Genomic DNA, 22,007 nt, shown 5'->3' with positions numbered 1-22,007 from the left:
CCGGCGGAAAGGGCCGGACCTACCGCGCCTGCGCAATGGCTAGAAGGGCGGTTGGCACATGCGCAGTGCGAAGGGCGCGAAAAGCCGCGGCCTCCGGGGAGGCGCCGCCATGGCTGACCCGCCCTCCACCCCCTCAGGAGCCGCCGGTCAGGCTCCCTCCCTCTGAGAGCAGCGGAAAAGACACGACCACACAAGCAGGGTTTAAGAAAAAAATTCTAAAATACTTTTATTTAATAATTAAAATCTGTTGTTGCGAAGACTGATATACAATGTAATGGCAGCTGTACAGGGGATGCTGTGAGGGAAGAGCCCCCAGCGGATGCTGGGCCATGTTGCCACACTGGTCTGTGAACAAAACAAAGTTCTTCTCCCCCTCCCCACCCCAAACCCCTACACAAGTGGTATCTCACAGATAGTTTAGTTTTGTGCATAATACAGCAGTGGCCCTACCAGATTTTTTTTTTTCCCTAACCCGCATTGAGGAAGAATTTTTCTCTCAGAAGAGAAATACCGTCTTTTTAAGGTCACTTTTTAAACCTATTCTTCCCCTCCTTTTGACCCACACAGAGAAACAATCAAGTTTCCAGTAGGTTTAGCCATAAGAATGAGAAAAAGGCAAGCTTCAACCCTGATTTGGGAGAGTAAAAAACGTTTGAGAGAAAGCCACAATAAAAAAGACTGACTACTCTCACAGTTTCCCCAAATTAAAAAGTTTTAAAAAGGCAACAGTAATTTTTCCTCGTTCTGTAATTTGTTAAACAAGCCTAAATATCTCAAGATCTGTTATTAAGATCACTGCAAGTGTGAGAGAGTGCAGAGCATTTATACATATGTTGGGGTTGGGATTTTTTTCCTTTTTTTTTTTTTTTAAACAAAAAGATGCAGCATATGTTAATATCTACACAATTCCCTTCCAGGACAACAAACCGTCAGTCAGTAGTGATTCAGGGCATTAAGGACATGACAAAAAAGCAAAACCTCCAAAAAATAGCGAGTGCCACGTCAGTTGTGTGCCAGGGTTCTCTGTACACAGCTAATATACACACATGTGCTTCTGAGCACATGCTGTCCTCAGCTTCCCAACATTAGAGCTGCCTTTGTTTTTAATCTCCCTTCCTCATGGAAAGGAGAAGGAAATGAGGAATTGCACTCCCCAGGACAAGTCTGTACAACCTGGGGAGGAAGGGGTCGCTCCCCTGGGCACGGTCTCCTGGCAGAGTCTTATTGCTGAGCCACACGAGGTATAGTGTCAGTTCCAGCCTGATGGCATAAGAGATGTGTTTGTTCCAGTGAAATGCTACATTCAGACAGGATTCCTCTTCCCTGGCCGAAAGCCTGTTTCTGGATATGTTTGGAAGGCAAATCTTGGAAGAGCTGAGGCTCCACCCTCACTGTATTGCCTGGGAGAGGGATGCAGAGAACTTCCAGCCCTTGCGGATTTCTTGCTCCCTCCTTGGAATATTATGGTCGATGGTATCTGAAAGGCAAGTGAAAAATCTGAGTGTTATCCTTGGAACTCAGGTTAAACGGTTACTTGGGCAGTACAGATAGCCGAAGAGAGTAAATTGAATTATCTCAGAACTCTCAGCCCTCAGGGAAGCTGTGAACATCAAATAATTTCACCTCCTGTGCTCTGCACTCAACTTTGCCACACAGGGCTGGAAGGAAAGGAATCACGGGGGCCATGATCCGGACCTGACTACACAGATTACATCCAAAGTAAATCATTAGCAAGTTGCTTTGTGGCTGTGGCTGCACATCTCTAGCCCCAGAAAAGCTCACTCCAGCTGCAGCTTCACCCTAGTTTCAGATACACCTCAAACTAGACACTGGTCACTTAGCCTCCAGGATGGAAGCCCCAGTTTAAGGAAAAACAACCCACTTTGTGTCTGCTGCTGCTCCTGTCACCCCCCCAGGACTGAAACAGAAAGCGACATTCAATCTCCAACTGCTGCACAAATAATTTTTCTAAGGTCTTAGTGTTTTGCCACAGAGCACTGTCCTTGCAGCACAGCTCTGACAGCTCTAAAAGGTCGAAACCTCTTATGTTAACACATTCTCACCTTGTGAACTGCTTGCTCTCCTCGTGTACTTCCATTTCACAGCTCTTAAACTCATTCAGCTCCTTCCTGATGGCTGCCTGCACACAGAGGGAGATTTTTTGGTAAAGGAAAGGGCTCAGACTGGAGCAGCCACCCAGTTTTCACAGTCCATTAGCACCAAGGTGAATTTAATCTGCCTCTCCCTGTGAGGGCTGGGCAGTCCCCAGAGGTGGCCTGGGAGGACAAGGACAGATAGTTCCCTGCCAGTTTCTTGAACGTGCAGGGAACTGCATTCCTATGACCAATACTCAGCATCCTTGCTGTGTGGAGAAAAGAGAATGGGGCAGGGGAAGGGTCTGGAGCACCAAGAGCAGCTGGGCGAGGTGGGGGGCTGAGCCTGGAGAAAAGAAGGTTTGGGGGGGATCGTCTCACTCTCTACAACTCCCTGACAGGAGGGTCAAGAGAGCCGGGGGTTGGTCACTTCTCCAGGTAACAAGTGACAGAACAAGGGGAAACTGACTCAGGTTGAGTCAGAGGAAGTTTAGATGAGATACAAGGAAAAATTTCTTCATAGAAAGGGTGGTAGTAGAATCACCATCCCAGGAACTATTCAAAAATGTGCAGGTGGGGCACCTGGGGACATGGTTTACTGGTGAACATGGTGGTGCTGGGTAAACAGCTGGAGTCCATCATCTTCAAGGCCTCTTCTAACCTTAACAATTCCATGATTTTAAGATTCTTATGTCACTCTGAGGCAGAAGCCATGCTGGCTTTCAAACTGTGCCCACCTGGGCCCCGCCTTGCCATGAGGCAGCAGGAAGCAGAGCTCGGACAGCACATGCAAGTGAAGGTGCACAGGTGGGGTGGCAGAGGGAGAGATGGAGAGGTGAAGCCAGAGGAACAGAGCAAATCTCCTTGGCTCACACCCGTTTGTGCGGGCCACCCGGGTCTGGCTCCTCTTCCCAGCTGGAGACAGGACACTCAGTTACCTTGTCAGCTGGTGTCAGCTTTGTCCATGGCTTATCTGCTCGCCGGTCATAGTCTTGAGCATCTGTTACTTCCACATATTCATTAAACCTCAGGATCTTCCTGGCCTGCAGCTCCGCCACTGTAGGCCTTTGGCTAAGCTGAACACCAGGAAAAACAAAGGAGGTAAGTCTGAGCCTTGCCCACAAAGCAGATCCAGGACTAAGTACCCCAAGCAAAACTAAAACTAGTTCCCTCACTGTGCCTTAAGCACAGATACTACCAGATCCTGCCTGCAAGGGAATAGGCAAACCTGACGGACTGGATACTCCCACTGGGATCACAAAGCCAGGCTAGGGCAGAACCTGGGCCACACTCTCATGGAGAAGGACACTGAGGGGTGTGGGAACAGCCGCTACAAGGGCAAGCCCTGCATGACGCCCCTAAACACAGCTTCAACAATGGCAGCACTCACACTTCACACCCACAGGCCTTGGGGAAGCTTTTCCCAGCCATGAGCAACAAAAGCAGCTGTTACTCTGCTCAGCTCCCACACTGCTGTTACTTTAGAAATGGATTTTAGGGAGCCTGGTGTGAAGTGATGGCTGCTAAAGCACTGTGTTAAAGCAGCCAGGCCAGCAAACCTTTAAAGCATCAGGCACCAAATTTACTTCTCATCTTGCTTGTTACGCTCGCTGCCAGCTCAGATCTGTCACTGACAAAAAACACGGCCCTGGTGCCAATGGCTCACCGTGGGTGACAGTCCACATTCCAAAGTCACTGCAGTGTGAGGGCACGGGGACACTTACACAAGAGCCCCGTTCTTGGCCCGCAGCACGGCACCGACAGCGTGCTCAGTGCCCCCGTGCCCGGCAGCCCGGCCAGGTGGCCGTCACCGCGGGAGCCAGCAGTACCTTTCTGGTGAGCCGGCGCTTGATCTCGCGCTTCTCAGCTTGACGGTCAGCTTCATTTTTCGCTGCCAAAGGGGGAAAAAAATATTTTTCATGTAAGCATCAGGCTTTGAAAAGCACTTTCTAGGCTTGAACAAAGGACAGTATTGAGCTGGATCAGATTATCTACAGATCTAAAGGCTTACGACAGGCAGAGTGCAGTACAGCTCAATACCCTGTGTCACCTCCTGAACTGGCAGGGGCAAATATTCCCCTTACACAGCACCAATGAGTCGTTCACCTCAACGATTATCGCCAAAATACATCCAAGCCACTGTGCAGCTTGCTCCTTCACAAAGCTATTATAGTTCAAAAGAAAATAAGAGCACAGATAAATATTTTAACTGGAAACTTCCTGAACTGACATTCCCATTTCCTTGAAATGTTTATTTAAAACTTTTGCAGAACAAGATATGGCCAAGAGAAACAGTCCTGACTTTGTGATGCACTGCTGCTTAAGAGATCATGCAAGCCAATGCTGTAATGTCTGCAACACAGAAGTCCAGCCCAAACAAAAACACCTTTCACAGTCCTTGCTGTGTAACAGCAGAGCCTGAACCAGCCCACACACTCTTCTCTGAGGTGGCAGGCATGGGACAGCTATTCTGTCAGTAATCATATGATCCCAGAATGGGTTTGGTTGGAAGGGACCCCAATGGTCACCCAGTCCCACCCCCTGCTATGGGCAGGGCACCTTCCACTCTCCCTGACTGCTCCAAGCCCTGACCAGCCTGGCCTTGGACACCTTCAGGGATGGGGCAGCCACAGTTTCTCTGGGCGACCTGTGCCAAAGGCTTCACCACCCTCACAGGGAAGAATTTGCTCCTAACATCTAATCTAAATCTCTTTCAATTTAAAACCATCCCCACCTGATACATTAAGATGTTAAAGGCAAACTTATGGTATTTCTCAGGACCACCAGAGAAATGCTACTCACGCTGAAGAATGTTCCTCTGTTGCAGTTCTTCTGCAGTTGGTCTCTGACTCAGTCGCCTGAAGAGAAGTGTGACAAGTACAGCATGTTGTACCCGGTCACTCATCAACAGCAGATGAAGGATGAAACTGCCTGGTTTCAGTGCACTAGACAGCCTCCTCCACACTCCTCACTCACCACTGAGGATCACTGCTGCCCTGCTTTACACTATGCTCTTGTCAAACAGCTGCTCGGCCACTGGCAGCATTGGGAAGGCCTATGGGCTCTCCAGCTCAGAAGCAGCTTGGCAAGGAGCTCAGACAGCAGAGCCTGGACTGCCACCAGCACCCACCCTGCATCCATCCACACCTTTTTATCCACGCCTGTGTTTTACATGTCTGTAATCCTTGAGATTTTCCCCTCTCAGTCCATTTAACCTCTGGAAACAGGGGCCTGTCAGGGGAATATTGTTCGACTCCAGGAGGAACTCCCACCTTTTCTCCCTTAACTAAGGAGGAACAACAACACAACCTCCTAGCCCTGCTCCAGCTGCCATGCCCAACCATCCACCCTATTCCAGCACAAGCTGCCTGGACAAGGCACCAACTTTGTGCAATCCCACTCCCCACACACTGATCATCATCATTATCTGTACCTGATCAGCGTTGTCCCAATCTGGTGACGGATTTCGTTCCACTCCTCCTTGCTCTTCCTAGGGAAGATGCTCTTCTCCTCCTGTGGTGCAATTGTGTTCCCCAGCTTTATAGCAAGCGTATCTTTCCTCTTCACTTTGTTGGCCAGTGTGCCTGTGAAGAGGGAGAGCACAGGATGCAGCTCAAGGCTACCGAGCCTGCCACAGCAATCCCAGCCCTGTGCTCCTGGGAGTTGTGCTCTCCCTGAGGGAGAGCCGTCCTCTCTCCTTGCTCTTCCCAAGCTCTGCACTCACTGCACAGCAGCAGCAGCCAGCACTTTTTGTGTGACACCACATGCTCACCTAATACTGTCCTACCTGAGGGGCTGGGACAGCACAGGCTGTCACAGGAGCCATCAGGAACTGAAGGGGTGCACTCAGCAGGTGACTGCATGGGTTTGGCTGCAGAGCCTTGGAAAAAGCAAGGCAGAGGACATGTGCTACATCATGCAACCAAGAACCAGCTGCTTTGAGGCACTGTGGGAACCGGAGCTTTCATCCAGCTCTCAGTGCAGCCAGGCACAAGTTCAGCAGAGCAATAAAAATGACACCTGCAATGTCAAAGCCTTACTGTTATGGCTTTCATCTTCTTCCTCATCCTCATCATCTTTATACAGGACGGGCCCCTCCGAGTCAGAGTCGCTCATCCCTTCATCTCCTTCCTGCTCCTCCGGGAGGACCTGGGGTACCAGTTTGGGGATGACTGTGACAGATGGCACATCTCCAATATACACACGAGGACCTGAATTCTGTTCCTCTTCCTGGTCATCATCTTCCTCTTCCTCATCGTCTGGACTAACGAAATGCACGCTATTACACCTCTGAACACTTGGCACAGGGCCTGCAGAATACCCCTAGAATCAATGTACCCTTAGCTCTCCTCACGGAAGCCCAGAAACCAGAGGTGCAAGAGCCACTGCAGGATCAGGTGGAAGAGCCACTAAAGGATCCTGCACCGTCCCCTGTCTTCGAAGCACAGGGAGCTCTGGCCGAGGAAAGGACAGAGGCAGGTTCTGCAGAACCAAACTGCCCTCTGACCCCACTGCTTTGTGACTTGGAGATTCAGCTCTGCTATAAACCAAGACAGTTCTTTTCCCACTTATGTTTAGCAAAATGAAAGGCTAAGGAAGGCCACACATGAATGGAATCTGGGACCTTGTTTGGTCTTGGTGCAGTTATAGACAGTCCAGGCCTGGATTCCTGCATCAGCCTGTGTTTGTAGTCTGGAACCCACTTCCCTTTGTGAGCAAGAAAATCCCAAAGCCAGGGGTAATTTCATGGGGAAGATGCTATGGCTCTTAAGAGCCTGAAGCACAGATTTGGACAACAGGGAAAATGGTTTCAGCGGAGAGCTAAGCCCTGCCCAGCACTGCAGGAGCTGGGAGAGCCGGCACACATACAAGGAAGTACTCACACTTTGAGCATCTCAATGGTGACAGGCAGGGATCTTGTCCTCCCCAGGGTGCCATTGTCTTCTCCAAAACCATCGTTCTCAAAGAGCAACGAGTGAGCCCTGTGGGACCCCTCGGGAGGTGGGGTGACAGGCAGAGGGCTGGCCAGAGCCTGCTGGATACGAATGTGCAGTGGGATTTGAGGCAAGCGAGGCAGCAAATGGGGTTCACCAAAGCCTTGTTCTGCTGTCCTCTTCGACACCTCCATGGACCTGAAGTCTTCAGGAAGAGGAGGAGGAGTCTCCTTGGGCAGGTCCAGGGAGCACAGTGGGTCTGGGACAGGGGTGGAGGTGGGCAGGGCCACGCGTGGAGGTTCAGGGGGTACATGGGTGGGCAGCGGTGGCGAGGGCGAAGGTGGCGGATAAGCCGAGGTCATGTGCACTGGAATTGGTGCAGGGCGACTCGCTGTCACTGTCCTGTCATTTGGGGGTTTAGAGGTGACAGCCTCTGACGTGTTGTTAGGCAGGAGGCCTCTCTTTGGAGGGAGAGGAGGGGAAGGCTTGGACAAGGCTGTACCACTGGTCATTACTTGGGAAAGTTCAGCTGAAAATAAAAACCACAAAAGCCACAATGTTTAACAGGGCATTTTCCAGATAACCTTCATCAGTGTGGAAAAGGCATGGCAATGCACTCAGAGCCTTGGACTAAGCATTCTCTGCTACTTGTTACTGGAGTATCATACCAGAAATACCCAGGTTACAAGGCCCTAGTTTGTCCTTCCAGCAGCAACAGTAAGACTTGGGTGAACAGCCAAAACCAAGCAGGCTGAGACAGGTTTGTGCATCCTGCTGCTTCAGAGAGAGAGAAATGGCACCAGCCCTTGAAAGACAGCATAGGAGCCTGACCAGGAATGCAGTTATGTGGGCACTTTATGGCTGTATTTACAGCATAAAAGGAATCCAAGACATCCAGGACGCCCCAGACTCCAGTTGTGTTAACAGCTCCCCTGTACATTAAAGAACTTCTTGGGAAGACGCAAAGTCTTAAAGTCTTATTTTTTGCTCAGAGGCAAAAATCAGCACAGCTGCGGGCAGCAGTGTGCTTCCCCCCCGTGTTCATCCATCAGACCCAGCCCAAGAACACCCCACTGCCAGCAATCCTCAGGATAAGGTTCTGCTTTACACCCTCTGAACTCTGTTCCTTAAGCCTGGTATAAACTCATCTGCCACTACAAAGTAACTAGAAAAACTTCGAAAGATACCTAAAGCCTTTAGTCTTAAATATTTGTCAATTGATGGAGAAGAGATGAAGAAATAGAGACATGAAAAATGCCTGCAGTGGGCAGTCACAGGATCCTCAAACCCCGCTCTGTTCCTAGGGAAATTGCAGCAGTAAAGACTGCTGCTGCTTTAGGAGTTTGCAGTTTTTAACATCCATGTATCCATGGCTTCTGGGGCTCGCAGAGGCTTTGCCTAAAGCAGCTGAGACTTGCTACACATTTCCCTAGAGCGGGTGGGTGACTCATGGATGCCCCCAGAATAGAGCTGGGGGATTCTGCGGGGCAGACACCACAAGAGGGTGCTGCAAGTGGGAGAGCTTCCCAAGATAAGGCCACATAACTGGAGAGAGGTGGGCACATTAGTGACATGTTTAGCATTTTTAGACTTTCCCCTTGTAGATTAAGGGCCAGATTGTGCAAAATAGAGTGTCCTCAGCTCCTGCCCAAGGGACTCCAGTGTCTCCTGAGCAGCCCTTCAAGCCTGGCAGGACCAGGTTTGAGGCACGTCTGGGTAAAAGCAAAATTTGAAAGGGAGCGAGGAACTGGCAGAAGGAAGCTGCTGCTTGAGACAACAAAACTGCTCAGTGAATGAGCATCTCGAGGACAGACAAAGGGGTGACCTGCACAGTAACACCCTCTCAGACCTCAGGCTGTAACAGGGGCACAGAAGGACACCCCTGAAGTCAGAGCAGGCACCAGACCCTTCGAGAGCTCAGAAAGCAAATTCCACTCCTGCTGTTCAACAACAGTGACAACACAAGGCTCACACAACAACACCGCAGCTCCAGGTCCGCTGTGCCAGACAAGAGAGCTGTGGTGCCTCCTCTATATCTGAGTTCATACCCAGGGAACAAAAGAGAACTGCTGGTTCTTTCCTCCCCTGCACACCCCGCAGCTGCTCCCAGCGCAGCCCAGCCCATGCTGCCTGGGATGAGGCAGGATGGCTCTTAACACCTTGGATACACTGCTGTTTCCAGCCACATTTTTTGTTCCACAAGTACCTCCTCCAATTAGAGCTGGGGCATTTCAAATGCCACCTGCAGTGTGTGCAAGCAGCTTAAAGAAAACAAGAAGGTATTTCATGGAGTGCTCAAGCATGGTCAGGCTAATCAAGCTGGTCTGGCACATGGGGGTTGTTAATACCATACCAAGGTCACTTGCAAAACCTGCCAGAGCAAGGTAAGCCCCAAGCAGAGCAGAGCAATCTGTCCATGCTGAAAGCAGTGGCCCAGGCTATTTCAGATGGCAATTTGCACATCCAGCACTGCCTCTCAAACCACACCTGGGTAACACCTCCAGTTTCTGTGATAACAGTGCAAACCTGTCAGATTGATCTTCTCAGGAGCCTCCCTCCTGATCTGTGCTAACCTCTGCTAACCCTGTCCAAAGATTAGGAGGTGTCTGTGAAAGAACTGCCTGAAACACCAACAGGCCATTGCTGCATGGAAGTCATACCAACTCTCAAAATTGCATCTTTAAGATCCCCAGAACTCCCACAGAGAACAGAGATTAAATGAGCTTTAAGAAACACTCACCAAATCTTCTGCTTAGAATATTACAGAGATAAAAACATTTAATTCTCTAAATGGGAAGATTCAGTTCAAATTACAGTTGAGCTGATTTATCCATGGAACAAGACACAGGGACAAGACTCATATGTCAACAGCCCAGCCACAGACCTTAGAGGAGGTGCCTGAGTATAACCAGGGAAGTCTGAATTGTCCCTACCAGCTCCTGCCCTAAGTGGAAATCACATGGCCTGGCAGTGACAGCCATGCCAGACATTGGTGGGATGTGGGTTATTTGGGTTTGTTTCTTGGTTTGGTTTTTGGTGGTTTTTTTTCCCCCTCAAAAGCAGCTGAAAGAAGGAATTGTCACTAACCACAAAACCCCATCCACCATTCCCCAATCCCAGCCCCCACTGAAGCACCAAGATTCAGACACTGTCTCAGAGTTGACGGAGAAGAGGCAGGCAGGGATTCCTTCCTGCAGGTAGCTGTTGGGAACAGACTGGAGAGTTCATGGCAGAAGACTCCAGTAATTACACTGTTCCCGGAACACATGTGTCTTAGCTAAACACTGGCAGATTTGACTCCAAACTGGACTGTTTTCAGGAAAGATGGTCAGACATTCTGATGCAACTAAAAATCTTCCCTTATGAAGGGAAGAGAGTCTTGGAGCAGTACAAAAACCAGCTTATGGGGTCACTTACCTATTAGTGAGTTGCTGTTTCTGTTGACGGGTTTGGGAGGAGGGACGGGAGGCTGTTTGGCAGGAGCTGTGCTGGTTGTACTGGTGGGAGCAGTAGTGTTGGCACTGGCAAGAGCAGGGAGCACAGTCCTGGGGGCTAAGGAAGGGGCAGCTGTGGAACTGACTGTCTTTGCTGCTGTGGGGGCTGTGCTGAAGGGGGCAGTTCTTGCAGTGCTGCTGGCAGGTGTTGGATCCTTTGCCTGTACTTCGTTTGCCTCCTGGGAAGTGGAGGGAGGTCTCTTTGGAGGAAGAAGAGGTTGTCTGGGAACATGTGGCTCCTGAGGTGGTTCCAGTTCAGGCGCAGGGTGGCTGCTGGAGGAGCCTGCAAAGGGAGGCAGCTTGGTTTAAGGCACCAGAGGGGCCCAGAGAGGGTGGGAAGGATCAGATGAGAATTCAGAACTGGTTACAGGAGAATGTAAAGCCCTGATTTTGCACACGACTGGTTTCTTACCCTGCCTCTTCTTTGGTTCCTCCACTGGAACAGGCTTCCTAAGGCTGGGTGGCTTTGTGGCCTCTTCCTCCTGGCTGGGCAGGTTACAGATCCCAGGGTCCCCAATGGGGACAGTGTGGCCATTCTTCAGTGCAGGTGGGCTCAGCTTCTCTGGCTCGTCACCATCTGCAAGGGGATGGGAGGACAGAAGCAAAGAGAAAACACTGAGAAGGCAGGGGAGAGGAGAGGTGGCTGAGCTGACTCAACCACCATGGAGTCACACCAACTTCCTTCTGGCTTCTGAAACAGCTTCAGCCACCTTCTGCACAGGACAGCACAACCCAACCAGCTGGAGCTGAGAGCCCCTGATTTCATTATCAATGAGTAAATCACACGGCACTGTATGCTATCAAGGGTTTTTCTTCTCCCTGTCCTGCCCTTGCTCTTGTGTTACAGATTAGTGTGCTCAGTGCTGTGCTGCAGTATAAGGAAGCTGTAACTGAAGTCATAAATCTCCAGCAGCTTTTGTATCCACCCTCCATCACGGACAGTCACTAATTCCCTGCTGCACTGCAGATTCCAACATGAGCCGAGTCATCTACTGCACGTGCAATAATGGACTTTCATAAAGTCTTCAGATTTGCAGAAGCACCTCTGGTTTCCTTGTTTCTACCCTGAATTTGGCACAAAAATCACTGTTCAACCCAAAACATAAGCAAGGCAGATTTCCTCACTTTACCTTTGTTTTAATCATATGTAATGACACAGCTCTAGAATTTTACGTAGCTCACTTTGACTATTTCTGCTTTTACAAATTCTAGCATGGAGGTTCCCAGTGTTAAAAGCAAGACCTCTTTTTGGATAAGACCCCATCCAATCCAACCAATGCTTTTGAGGGTCCTGAAACTCCTAATCCCCATGAGGAAATACTCCACCATTCTTGGTAATTGCCCTGACAGGACAAATTTTTGACAGTATTACTCTCAAAAAAGGACTCAGCATCCACCTCTAAGGGGAAATTGCCCATTTGGACTGAATTTCAACTCAAGAAAACTTAAGTAAATATATCACCCATTTGATTAAAAATCTTTTTCAATTCAGTCTGCCATCTCTGAAGGAACTGGAGTGTGTGGCATCCATGCTCTCCAGGTGCTAGACCCCAGCACACTGCTGTTCTGATTTTTGGTAATTTATTCCCCTGCCCTCCTCACCTTTCCTCTCCCACCAAAGCGCTACCTCCCCTTCCCTAACCTAGTGTTATTCAGAAGCTTCCCAGGATTTCTTTTCCGCAAGAAGCAGCCTCGGTTCCTGTGAGGAGCTGGTAGACGGTGCTGCCTCGCTCACTCACTGCCCCCCTTCCCTGAAATGCAGCAGGCACAAACAGCAACAAGAGGGTGTTTCCTCCCCAGCCAGGGCTGGAACTCAAGGGATGAGAGAGATTTATATGGCAGCAACTGTCTCTGGTTATCCAAAGTTTTTAGCAAGGGAGACAGGAATAGCATAATCCAGCTTTCCTCAGCATTTTTCCACATCACACAAATCCCAGCCAGGTGAGTGGATGGTGATCTGATAACTTATTTTGGCAGCATGATCCCAACTTATAGACACCAAAGATGAAAGAAAAGGGAATAAGACTTCCTAGACAGCAGTGCAAACTTTAATATGCCTAGTGGTTACTATGACACCATACCATGAAACATCTCTTGGAAAATACGCCCCTATCCAAGCAGCTCAGAATTCACCCATTGCTGATTGTTCTCCAAGCCTGAGCCCCAGGGGCAGTACCTCTCCCATTTGGATCAGCAGGAGATGGTGAGTGACAGTGTGACAGCAGAGGCTGGCAGCACAGCACAACGTATCTGGAGCAGAACACAGAGAAGGACAGGATGGGAAGTGACCACAGCACAGCCCTCCCTCCCTGCAGGAAGGTGTTTCAGACAGGCATTGCACTTCCTCAGCACCATCTCCCTCCCTGAGCAGGCTGCCTTCCTCCCAGGTAGGAAAACAGACAAGAGAGAGCATTGAAAAGGGTAAGGCAGACAGGAAGCACTTCAGAAGAATGGCCCTAGATTTGTCTCCCAAGGATGAGGTTTGGCCAGAGGAAGATCAGCCACACAGACACAGACAGAAGTTCGTTGGCAGACTCACCCTGCTCAGGCTCTTCCAACAGAACCCCTCTTTTTACCAGCTCCTCTCTTGGCTTTCGCATAGAAATCTTTCGTTCTAAAACTGATATTAAATTGAAAAAAAGCACTCAGAAAACAGGGCAAGCTCGAAGTTATGAAGGACTTTTTTTCTTTTAAAGAGGTTCTCTAGAGGAAATAAAAGGGCTTCAAATTTCACTGGTTTTGCATGGATTAAGAGGAGAGAGAAGGAACTGCATGTTCAGACCTGCATTTCACACTGCACTGCTGATTGTGGAGCAAACCCTCCCTCCCCACAGCTGCTTGGGGAACTTCCTTGAAAGAAAAGAATTAATCTGCCTGAAACTACAGCTCCATGGCAAGGTGTTTCTGGAGAGATTGCAGGTGCCAGCCCATCACCAAAGTCCCATTTTGGTTCTTGCACATGTCAGCACTCAGGCTTGTGACAGCAAGCCCTTCTCAGATGGATGGAGGCAGGGACACCCACCCAGCCCCTGTTACTTTACCTTCTGAAGTCTCCTTGAATTTGTCACTGCTTTTCTTTTTCCTCCACTTCCAGGGTTTGAAAATCTTGCCAAAGCTTGAGAACTTGCTTTTCCTCTTTGTAGGAGGTGTGGTGTCACCTGATTCCAAAACATCTACCCCCATGCTGGCATCACTTGGAGCGTGATCCACGTCTTCAGCTGCACAGAAAAGAAGGAAAAGAATAAAGAATTACTTATGTACTGCAGGTAACAGCTCCCATCTCCCACCAACCCACCCCACACTGCGAGTGGTGGCACACGTTCATGCAGAAAAGGGAGCAAGACTGTCTGTGGCTCCACTGAGCCCTCACATCAGCTGGGGGAGACAAGTGGGCTTCTCAACATAAACAGAGCAAAGGGAAACTGATAAGGGCCTTCCTGATGAGACAAAGATTACAGAACCCCAGAATCATTAAGGCTGGAAAAGACCTACAAGATTGTTGAATCCAATCTGTGAACAACCTCCACCTTGTCACCAGCCCAGAGCACTGAGTGCTATATCCATTTGTTCCTTGGACACCCTCAGGGATGGGCCAGACTGTGCCAGGGACTGATAACTCTTTAAACAAATAAATTCCTCCTGATGTCCAACCTGAACCTTCCCTGGCACAACGTGATGCTGTTTCTTCCTGTTCTGTTCCTTGTTCTCCAGGGCAGAGCCTGACCCCCACCTGTCTGCACCAGCCTGTCACGGAGTTGCAGAGAGTGAAAAGGTCCCCCCTGAGCCTCCTTTTCTCCTGGCTGAGTGCCCCCAGTTCTCTCAGCCACATATTAATTTAATTTTGCAGTGTCACAGCTTTGCTCATGAACACAAACCACTTCCCTACATTTTTTCATCTTCATTTGGAAGCAACTGGTGCTGGACAGAAGCTCATGACCACAAATACCTTCCAGCTCGCTGAGCTGACATTCACAACTGTCTGCACCCCGAAGTCACCAGACCCATTCCAGCAGCTGGATGTGCTGGATTTTCACCTCTCTGATTTTCCTTCTATAAATAAGGGCAGCAAAGCTGGCCAAGAGCAACAACTCCACAGGAAAGCGACACAATGCAGGCCTGTGCTCCACCTACTGCACAGGAGTCTCTTGAGAGCACCACAAGAAGGACACGGAGGCGGGAAGGGGCATGTGAGAAAACCAAACACAAAAAAAAACCAAAACAAAACAAAAAAAAACCATCTCCAACTCAAAAAAAAACACCCCACTTTTGAAGCAGAACCAGAGCACAAAACACTTATTTGGGGACTATTGATCCTGCCTTGCCTGATGTTGCTGTTTTGGGGTATTTGATGGAACACAGAGAAGCACTTACAGTGAGCAGAATCTAGCACTGCCTGCAAAAAAACAAATCAGTGTGCACAAGCTGAAAGTGAAGCCATCTGGTGCCCACTCCATGGCAGGATTTCCAGAGCCAGAATCCCTCAGCTTCAGCACTAGAGACAGGAGCACTGCAAGCCCTGAAGTTGTACATGCAATTTTAACAAACAGTATTCATTGTGCTCAACAGAGCATTCCCAAACTTCACCAGGCAGACACGAGTGCTTGCCAAGCACAGGCTGTAGGTGGAATTTGAAGCCCAAGTGTCATCAAAGGCATTTCCCTCACCTTTCCAAGGAGAACAGTGCTGAAGACAGCAGTACCAAGCTTGCCTTATATCTACCCTTTCCCTGAGTTGCTCTGAGGAATGTCACTTATGTGCTGCCTACCACCCAAGATGTCTGAGTGCTGCACTAAGCGAAGTAATTTATTAGAAGAAAACTCAACCATCAGCTCCAAGGATTAATGAAGAGCCCTCAGCACCCTGGAATGTCTCCATTTGCAGTTAGAAGGAGAATGACAAGCCGCAGTCCCCTCGGAACAGCCAGGGAGGAGCAGAGGACATGAAAGGACCCGCACGGTACCTCCAAAGGAGGAGCAGCTAAGAGCAGAGAGGGTGGGGAGAACCCACATGTGACTACCTCTGCCAGAACCTCTTCCAGCAGCTCCTGCAGCCCAGGTCCAGCTGTCAAAGCAAATACCTTCCCAGGGTGGAGTTCCACTGCCAGAGCTGCAACCACGCAGGTGAACACAGGAGGTTTCACAAGACCTTCACATCAAGAGCAAATCACCCGGTCCTGCTGCTCTGCCTCACTGCTCCCTCGGCCGGCCGTGTTACAACTGCTCACAGGCTCCTGCTGAGAGTCAGGTGTTCTCCAACATGGAAACACTTGGTTTTGTTCCTTTATAACCAGTTCCATGCCCAAAAGCAACCAGGCGAGAGGGGGAGACATGTACACTAGAACACAATACTGTCCAAATAATTTCCACCACCCTTTTGCTCTGTGTAGAATAAAACTTGACATGTTACTAAACATTCTGAGACCATTCCAGCCCACTGCTCACACTGAAGCCAGGAAAGCAATTCCTTCCCTGATCCTCACTGGGATTTGTTCTGTCCTGTTGTGCAGATGACAGGAGAACCTGTCCTATCCTTCCACAGCACTCTTCCTTTTCCCATCCCCAATTACCACAGGGACACAGACATCTAAAGCAGTCTGTTGTGAAGCAATTATGACACTGAGGACTAATGAGCGGGTGGATCAGCAGCTGGAGGTGAGAGTCACAGATCTGCATTCAAATAACCTTATTGTTCAGTGATTGTTCACATTAGATAGTGCTCACACTCCTTCCAAAATGGACCTTCCCTTCCCAGCCCATTTCCAGCTCAAATCTCCATGAAATGGTGCAGAGAGGACATCTCTTCCCCGTGAGGGCAAAGAATCCGCCTTGCTGAGGCTGTGCCTCCTCCTGCTCTGCTCTACAAGGAGGGTCCTTAAGCTGCTTTGCAATGCAAGAGGGAAACCTCTCCTTATCGAGTCATGCACTGGAAAACCGCGAAGGAACCACAGCGCCATGCTAGGGGAATGAAATAGGGCAAAAAAAGAGGACCCACACTTGGAAAGAAGTGTGGAAAGCATCAGGAATCCGATGCCTTCACCCGACAATGAACCAGCAGCAAGGCTGTTAGCAAGGCTGTCCAAGAGACCAGCCTCACCCTCACCATGGTGCCAGGCTGGAAAACCCATTTTAATTACATGGAAAAGGTTAAATGAGCTGACACAGCTCTGGGTGAAGCCAGCAGAGTCCTCATGAGAAGGTCAAGAGACTCCTAGCTGGCAGGTCCCTAAAGTGACCCCACACCAAAGCAGGACCTTGTTCAACCCTTCTAGAAGTGGCAGCCCACGTTTTGGAAAAATCACCCTGGAGCTGGGAGAGCCCCACAGAGCCCACCCTGGCAGCTGGATGCTGGGCTTAATCTTCCAACAGAACCCTGGGTGAGGAAAAATCAGGAATAAAATACATGCTGCAACTTCAACACGTTGCCTGATGCTTCCAGAGGGGATGGCCTGGAACACTTGGAGCTCAGAATCCAGCAGGTCCAGGGACAGCATGATGCCCCAGCTGCTTCCCAGCCAGAGCCTCCTGCCATTTCAGATCCCCTCTCCCAAACACTTAAGCTGTTCTGATTTCGTTCTATCCAAACAAGCAGGTGAATTTGAGCTGTTTAAAACAGCAGATTTATGTTAACTCAAAATGTTTAGACTGAAATAATCTAGGGAAACGTCACAAAACTGGCACAGCCTGAACACACAAGAAGGCAGGAAGCTCCAGCAGTGCCAAGCAACTTGGGATGCAATTCCCTATTGCTGTGCCTGGCCACCTGGTCCTTCCAACCCTGCCCTGCAGATAAGTTTTTGCTCAAATCTTGCAGTTAAATTTCATGCATAAAAAAAGCTCCTTTTGCACTGCATCTTTTGGTGTTGAGTGACCCCAGTTTTTTGGTTTTTTTTCCAAAACAGAGAAACCATTTCAGTGGAAGGAGCTAGAGACCCACAGTTGGTCTCTCCCACCCTCAGCAAGTGACTGTGGTGATGTGTCACCTGCTCCAAAACTTGGAGCTTGGGCCAGATTCCTTCCACCCACAAACCAGAGTTCACCCAGAACCTGATCCATCTCTTCTTGTAGGAGTTTCTGTTCACATGGAGCTTGCTGGGCATTTCTGTCTCTGGGCAAATGAGGTACTTCAGTGCCGCAACTCTTCTTAATCACCTTTATTTCCTTCCCTAAGGAAATATACACATCCCTGAAGTTCTCCATCGAGCAGGCCCACAAGGTGCAGGGGAAGTTTTGCAGGGAATGTGGCTGCTCCTTACACCCCTCAGGTACCTGGAATACCCCAGTACCTGCAGCTCCAGTGGGACCACCACAGCCCCCAGCCAGCACCAAGGCACTTGCCACAAGCCTTCTTGTTGCCACCACGCAATGTGGATGCACAGGCTGGAGAGAACCCAACTCCTCCTTTCCCACCCTGCTGTGTCCAGCAGAGCAGTCAAGAATACGAGAAGCTTCCAAGCAAACAGCAACAACTCAAAAAGCGAACGCTCTTTGAGTGAAATGCTGTTAAAAGTATCCAAAAAGCACTTTGGGTAAATGTTTCTAAGCTTCCCTAAACCAGCTTTAAAAACGTGGTGTGTTTTCCTGAATCGTCCAGGGAAGACGTGAATCCTGACCTTAAAGGAATGAAAGGTTGTGGTGACAAAACAGCCTCAAACAGTCCCAGCCCTCAGCTTCCCTGTGTTTTGTATGTTTCTAATCACCATAATCTTCACAGGACTCTCCTTAACAGCATCCTGACACAGTTAATGCAAGAACCATCTCTTCAAGTTCCAGATTTAATCAGTAGGAACCCTGAGAGCTATACCATGAAAAAACACTTCAGGGAGCAAATAAGCAGTTGAGGAAACACCAGGTCTGCTGGCCCCAGTCTCCAGAAAGCACAATATCATTACACCAAGCCCACTTCCCTGGAAATTACCACTGTTCTTGGCATTTGATGAGAGAAGGAGCCCAGGACTGACCAGGTCAGCTTCTAACAGTGAATAAATCCAAGCAGATGATGCTGTTAATCTCCACAGTACAAAGACAACTTAAGTTTTTACTTCCCTTCCACATTATTTTTAGCAACTCTTGAATCAGACTAGCTGGACTGAACTGGTGGTGGGGAAGAGAATGGTGGTAGTTTCATCTGAGCCCTAAAAATGCTTGATAGGGTCAAAGTTACAGAAGTGAAAAATAATGAAAGTAATAGTCTGTATCTTGAGGTGATCTTTGTCTGCCAATGTCCATTTCTTTTCCGAAAATCAGAAAATTCCACTTTACAGATGAGGGTGAACAATTGAGCCCAGCCAGCTAACAGCAAGTGGGAATGAGAGAAAGGCAACAGCGGGATGTGGAAAGTCTCCTCACAGCCAGTGCCTTCCCAGCCCCAGTGCTGAGAACAGCACCCACAACAGATCTGGAGCAACACCGACCCCACAGAGTGCTCGGAAAGTGGGGCTGCTCCTACAGCTTACAGAGTTGTGTTTTCTCCAGCCTGTTACTGAGATACTTCACAATGGAGAGGGAAAACAAGCAGGGAGATGATTGCCAAGCCCTTCTCCCCCCGAAACTGCTGTAGCTGCCCCAAAAGACAGGTGACATCAATCACAGGGAGGCAATTCTTGGTGGCTTTGGTCCGGGCTCACTCTTGGGGCTGACTCCTGCCCCATGCAGGTGAATGTTCCCACTGTCCAAGTCCTTTGCAAAGGTGGTATCCCTGAATCCATGCCAGCCAGAGGCTGTCCCTTAGAACAGCAGCTTGGAGCCGGTCTGAAGACCACAGAACATGTTGCATGTGAAATCAGTAAAAGAAAGGAAGGAAATGGAGTTATTTCTCTGGTTTCTCTCCCCAGCTGGGCGCAGGTTACACAAGTTCCACATTCCACTCCTCCCAGCTCCTCAGTTTCACCTGCAGTGCTGGCCTGCTGCAGCCCCACAGCTCCCTGGTCTCCCCTGCCCTGCATTACTCACCAAAAGCACCTGGATTTACCGGTCTCGAGAAGTGCGGCTGCCCCATGGGATTCTGTTCAGAGCACTCTCCGGGAAGAGGTGGGAGGAGAACAGAGGAAAAGTCTACGCTGAGAACACTTCACCCTTTAAACGGTAAATCCACACTCCGGATGAGGAAAGAGGCTGGCGAGGAGGCGACTCCCAGCTCTCAGGCCACAGTGTCCAATGGTCCAGCACAGGTCCTGCTCGCCCTGTGCCCCATGGCTGGGCACTTGATTCTCATAAATAAGTGTCCGTGCCAGCTCCCTTCACACAGGAATGCCTGTCATTCCAGAGCCGAGCTGGCTAGGGCGAAGCTCAGGAAGGGGAGGAGACAGCCAGCCAGGATCCAGCCACTGAGCTGCACAATCCAAATTATCAACACCCCTCGCTCCTTCCTCCCATCCAGTTTAGCAAGAAGAGAGAAAAGCTGGGAGTGAGGAGAAGGAGAGCAGAGTGATCTTCTCAGGGATGGGCTTGGAGAATCCGTGCACAGCAACACTGCAAGGGGTTTCAGCTCCCAAAATGGGATGAAGGAATTTACAGCCTACCTGTGCCAGCTAAACACAAACTAAGGCAGTCAGGGATGAGACAGCCACCCTCTAAGTGCTGTGGGAGCTGCAGTACCCCCAAGCAAAGGGAATTTCAAAGACAGCCTGAGCTGATATGCATCTAGCCAAATATAAAAATACAATTTCATGCAATTCCCCTCTCCACTAAAGTTACCAGGAAGCGTGTCTTCTCGTGTAATTTAAATTCAACAATGGAAAATTTAAATTTAACAAGGAAAGTAAAAGTTAAGTTTCTATTCATGTGTCACAGCTTGATGGTTAAGGTAACAAACATCTCCCTCAGCCATCTGCCTCACAATAAAAGATCTCCAAAGTTTAAATATGTCCATTTGGATTCCTTCATTTATCATTATAATTTGGGTTAGGACTTCTGTAACCTACAACTCGTTTTCCCTATACGCCCTACAACAGAGAAGCAGGAAAATCTTTATTCATTAAAAGCAGGGCTGTGGTGCTCAAGGAGCAAAGATACAAATCTGTCTTTCACATTGCAGCTGGCTCTGGCCTTAAGCATCATTCAGGAGTACCAGCCACTCTCTCCTATTTTCGGGGAGAAAGCAAAACCCCAACAGAAAACAGCTGACAACGTGCACAAAGCACCACAAATCCAAAAGTAACACCAGCATCATTATTTTCAAGGGAACTCATGGCCAGAAAAACCCATCAGTCCATCCTTCAGCTCCACATCTGAAAGGAAAGGTGCAAATTCTGTCCCAGAAAACAAAATGCCAAAAAATGTTCCTGCCTCAGCTGCAGCCTGAAGTCAGGGCATGAGAGCAGCTCCTAAGAAACCCTCTGTTTTCAGAGGGCTTTGTTTCACCACTGGGGAAAAATACAGGACAAAGCAACCTGCCCTCGTCCCACTGGACATCCAGGATAAAGGGAAACCCACACTTTAAGCAAGGAAGAGTAATAAAAGGCAAAAATTCCCATAATAATGAGAAAGACCATCTGACTTTACTGCACAGCAACCACAAGAAACCAGAGCAACTGTTTTACTCCTCAGGGACAGGTGATGACTTTTTTAAGAAGAAAAAGTTGGAATAGCAAAGAGCTTTCTAAAGGAGAGAAAAATAGGAAACAGCTGATTGTCCCTTCAGCATTTGCTTTTAAAATATAGTAACGAAGAAACGCCAGTTACATGAAAATTCATGTGATTTAAGGAGAGGCAGATGGCTGAAATTAAAAAAAAAAACAGGCAGCAAACACTCAAACATGGGGTACATGGCCTTCTTCTGAAGTTTCATTTTCTCTCCATCCAGCCCAGCATCCCATTAAACCCCTGACATTTCCATGTTAATAATCTGCTTATATACATTGTAAAAGAAACTCTTCTGTATTGTTTCATTTTAAAATCTAATGAAAGCCATGAGCCCAATATTAGATCCTCTAATAAAGGCAGTGCTGTTCACATTTCGGTTCACACCGACGTGTAATGCTACATTCACCCAGGGTGAGTCAGACATTTGTGTTCCATGATTCAGCCACAGGAACATTAAAAAGGACTCCAGCATTATCCCATCCGTGCCGATGGAGCTGTTTAAACCAGTGATACTGGGCGTTTTCCTTCAGAGCTCATCACCAGAGTCAGCAGGAGCTACAGGGCCTTAAAGGGTCTTTCACTGCCTTCAGTGGGAGATGCACCCACTAAAATCCTCATGCAGGGACCACCTCACCAGGAGGGCTGGCAGGGAGGAGAAAAAGGGCAGCACCACGACTCTGGATGTGCTTCATGGAATCATGGAATGGTTTGGGTTGGAAGGGACCTTAAAGTCTATCTGATTTCACCCCTGCCATGAGCAGGAATACCTTCCACTAGACCAGGTTGCTCCAAGTCTCGTCCAACCTGGCCTGGAACACTTCCAGGGAGAGGCAGCCATAGCTCCTCTGGGAAATCCATTCCACTCCCTCACCGCTCTCACAGGGAAGAATTTTTCCCATTTAACCC

The 22,007-nt window shown here is 49.1% G+C and overlaps 1 protein-coding gene across 7 annotated transcripts in view; it reads right to left on the bottom strand.

The window, feature by feature from the left end:
- Positions 1-404: 404 nt before the first annotated feature.
- Positions 405-22,007, bottom strand: part of PHACTR4 (phosphatase and actin regulator 4) — a 50,046-nt gene continuing 28,443 nt past the window's right edge. For 4 of the 7 annotated variants that reach the window (XM_084222474.1, XM_084222473.1, XM_084222475.1 and 1 more), the window contains 12 exons: positions 13,563-13,739; positions 13,061-13,141; positions 10,934-11,098; positions 10,445-10,804; positions 6,977-7,556; positions 6,134-6,357; positions 5,527-5,677; positions 4,896-4,951; positions 3,923-3,984; positions 3,032-3,169; positions 2,064-2,140; positions 405-1,477 (listed from right to left, as the gene is read on the bottom strand). In XM_084222474.1, the coding sequence (XP_084078600.1) occupies positions 1,462-1,477; positions 2,064-2,140; positions 3,032-3,169; positions 3,923-3,984; positions 4,896-4,951; positions 5,527-5,677; positions 6,134-6,357; positions 6,977-7,556; positions 10,445-10,804; positions 10,934-11,098; positions 13,061-13,141; positions 13,563-13,704 (2,052 nt within the window). In that variant the 5' untranslated portion in view covers positions 13,705-13,739 and the 3' untranslated portion in view covers positions 405-1,461. Of the gene's footprint in view, positions 1,478-2,063; positions 2,141-3,031; positions 3,170-3,922; positions 3,985-4,895; positions 4,952-5,526; positions 5,678-6,133; positions 6,358-6,976; positions 7,557-10,444; positions 10,805-10,933; positions 11,099-13,060; positions 13,142-13,562; positions 13,740-18,435; positions 18,509-19,469; positions 19,743-22,007 lie in introns of those variants that run through there. The other 3 variants (XM_084222472.1, XM_084222477.1, XM_084222478.1) reach the window with 3 other exon arrangements.

Source organism: Fringilla coelebs, assembly GCF_963513975.1.
Source record: "Fringilla coelebs genome assembly, chromosome: 28".
NCBI classification, from domain to species: Eukaryota; Metazoa; Chordata; class Aves; order Passeriformes; family Fringillidae; genus Fringilla; species Fringilla coelebs.
Note: the sequence above shows the minus strand (reverse complement) of the source record. Positions and strands in the feature narration are given on the sequence as shown.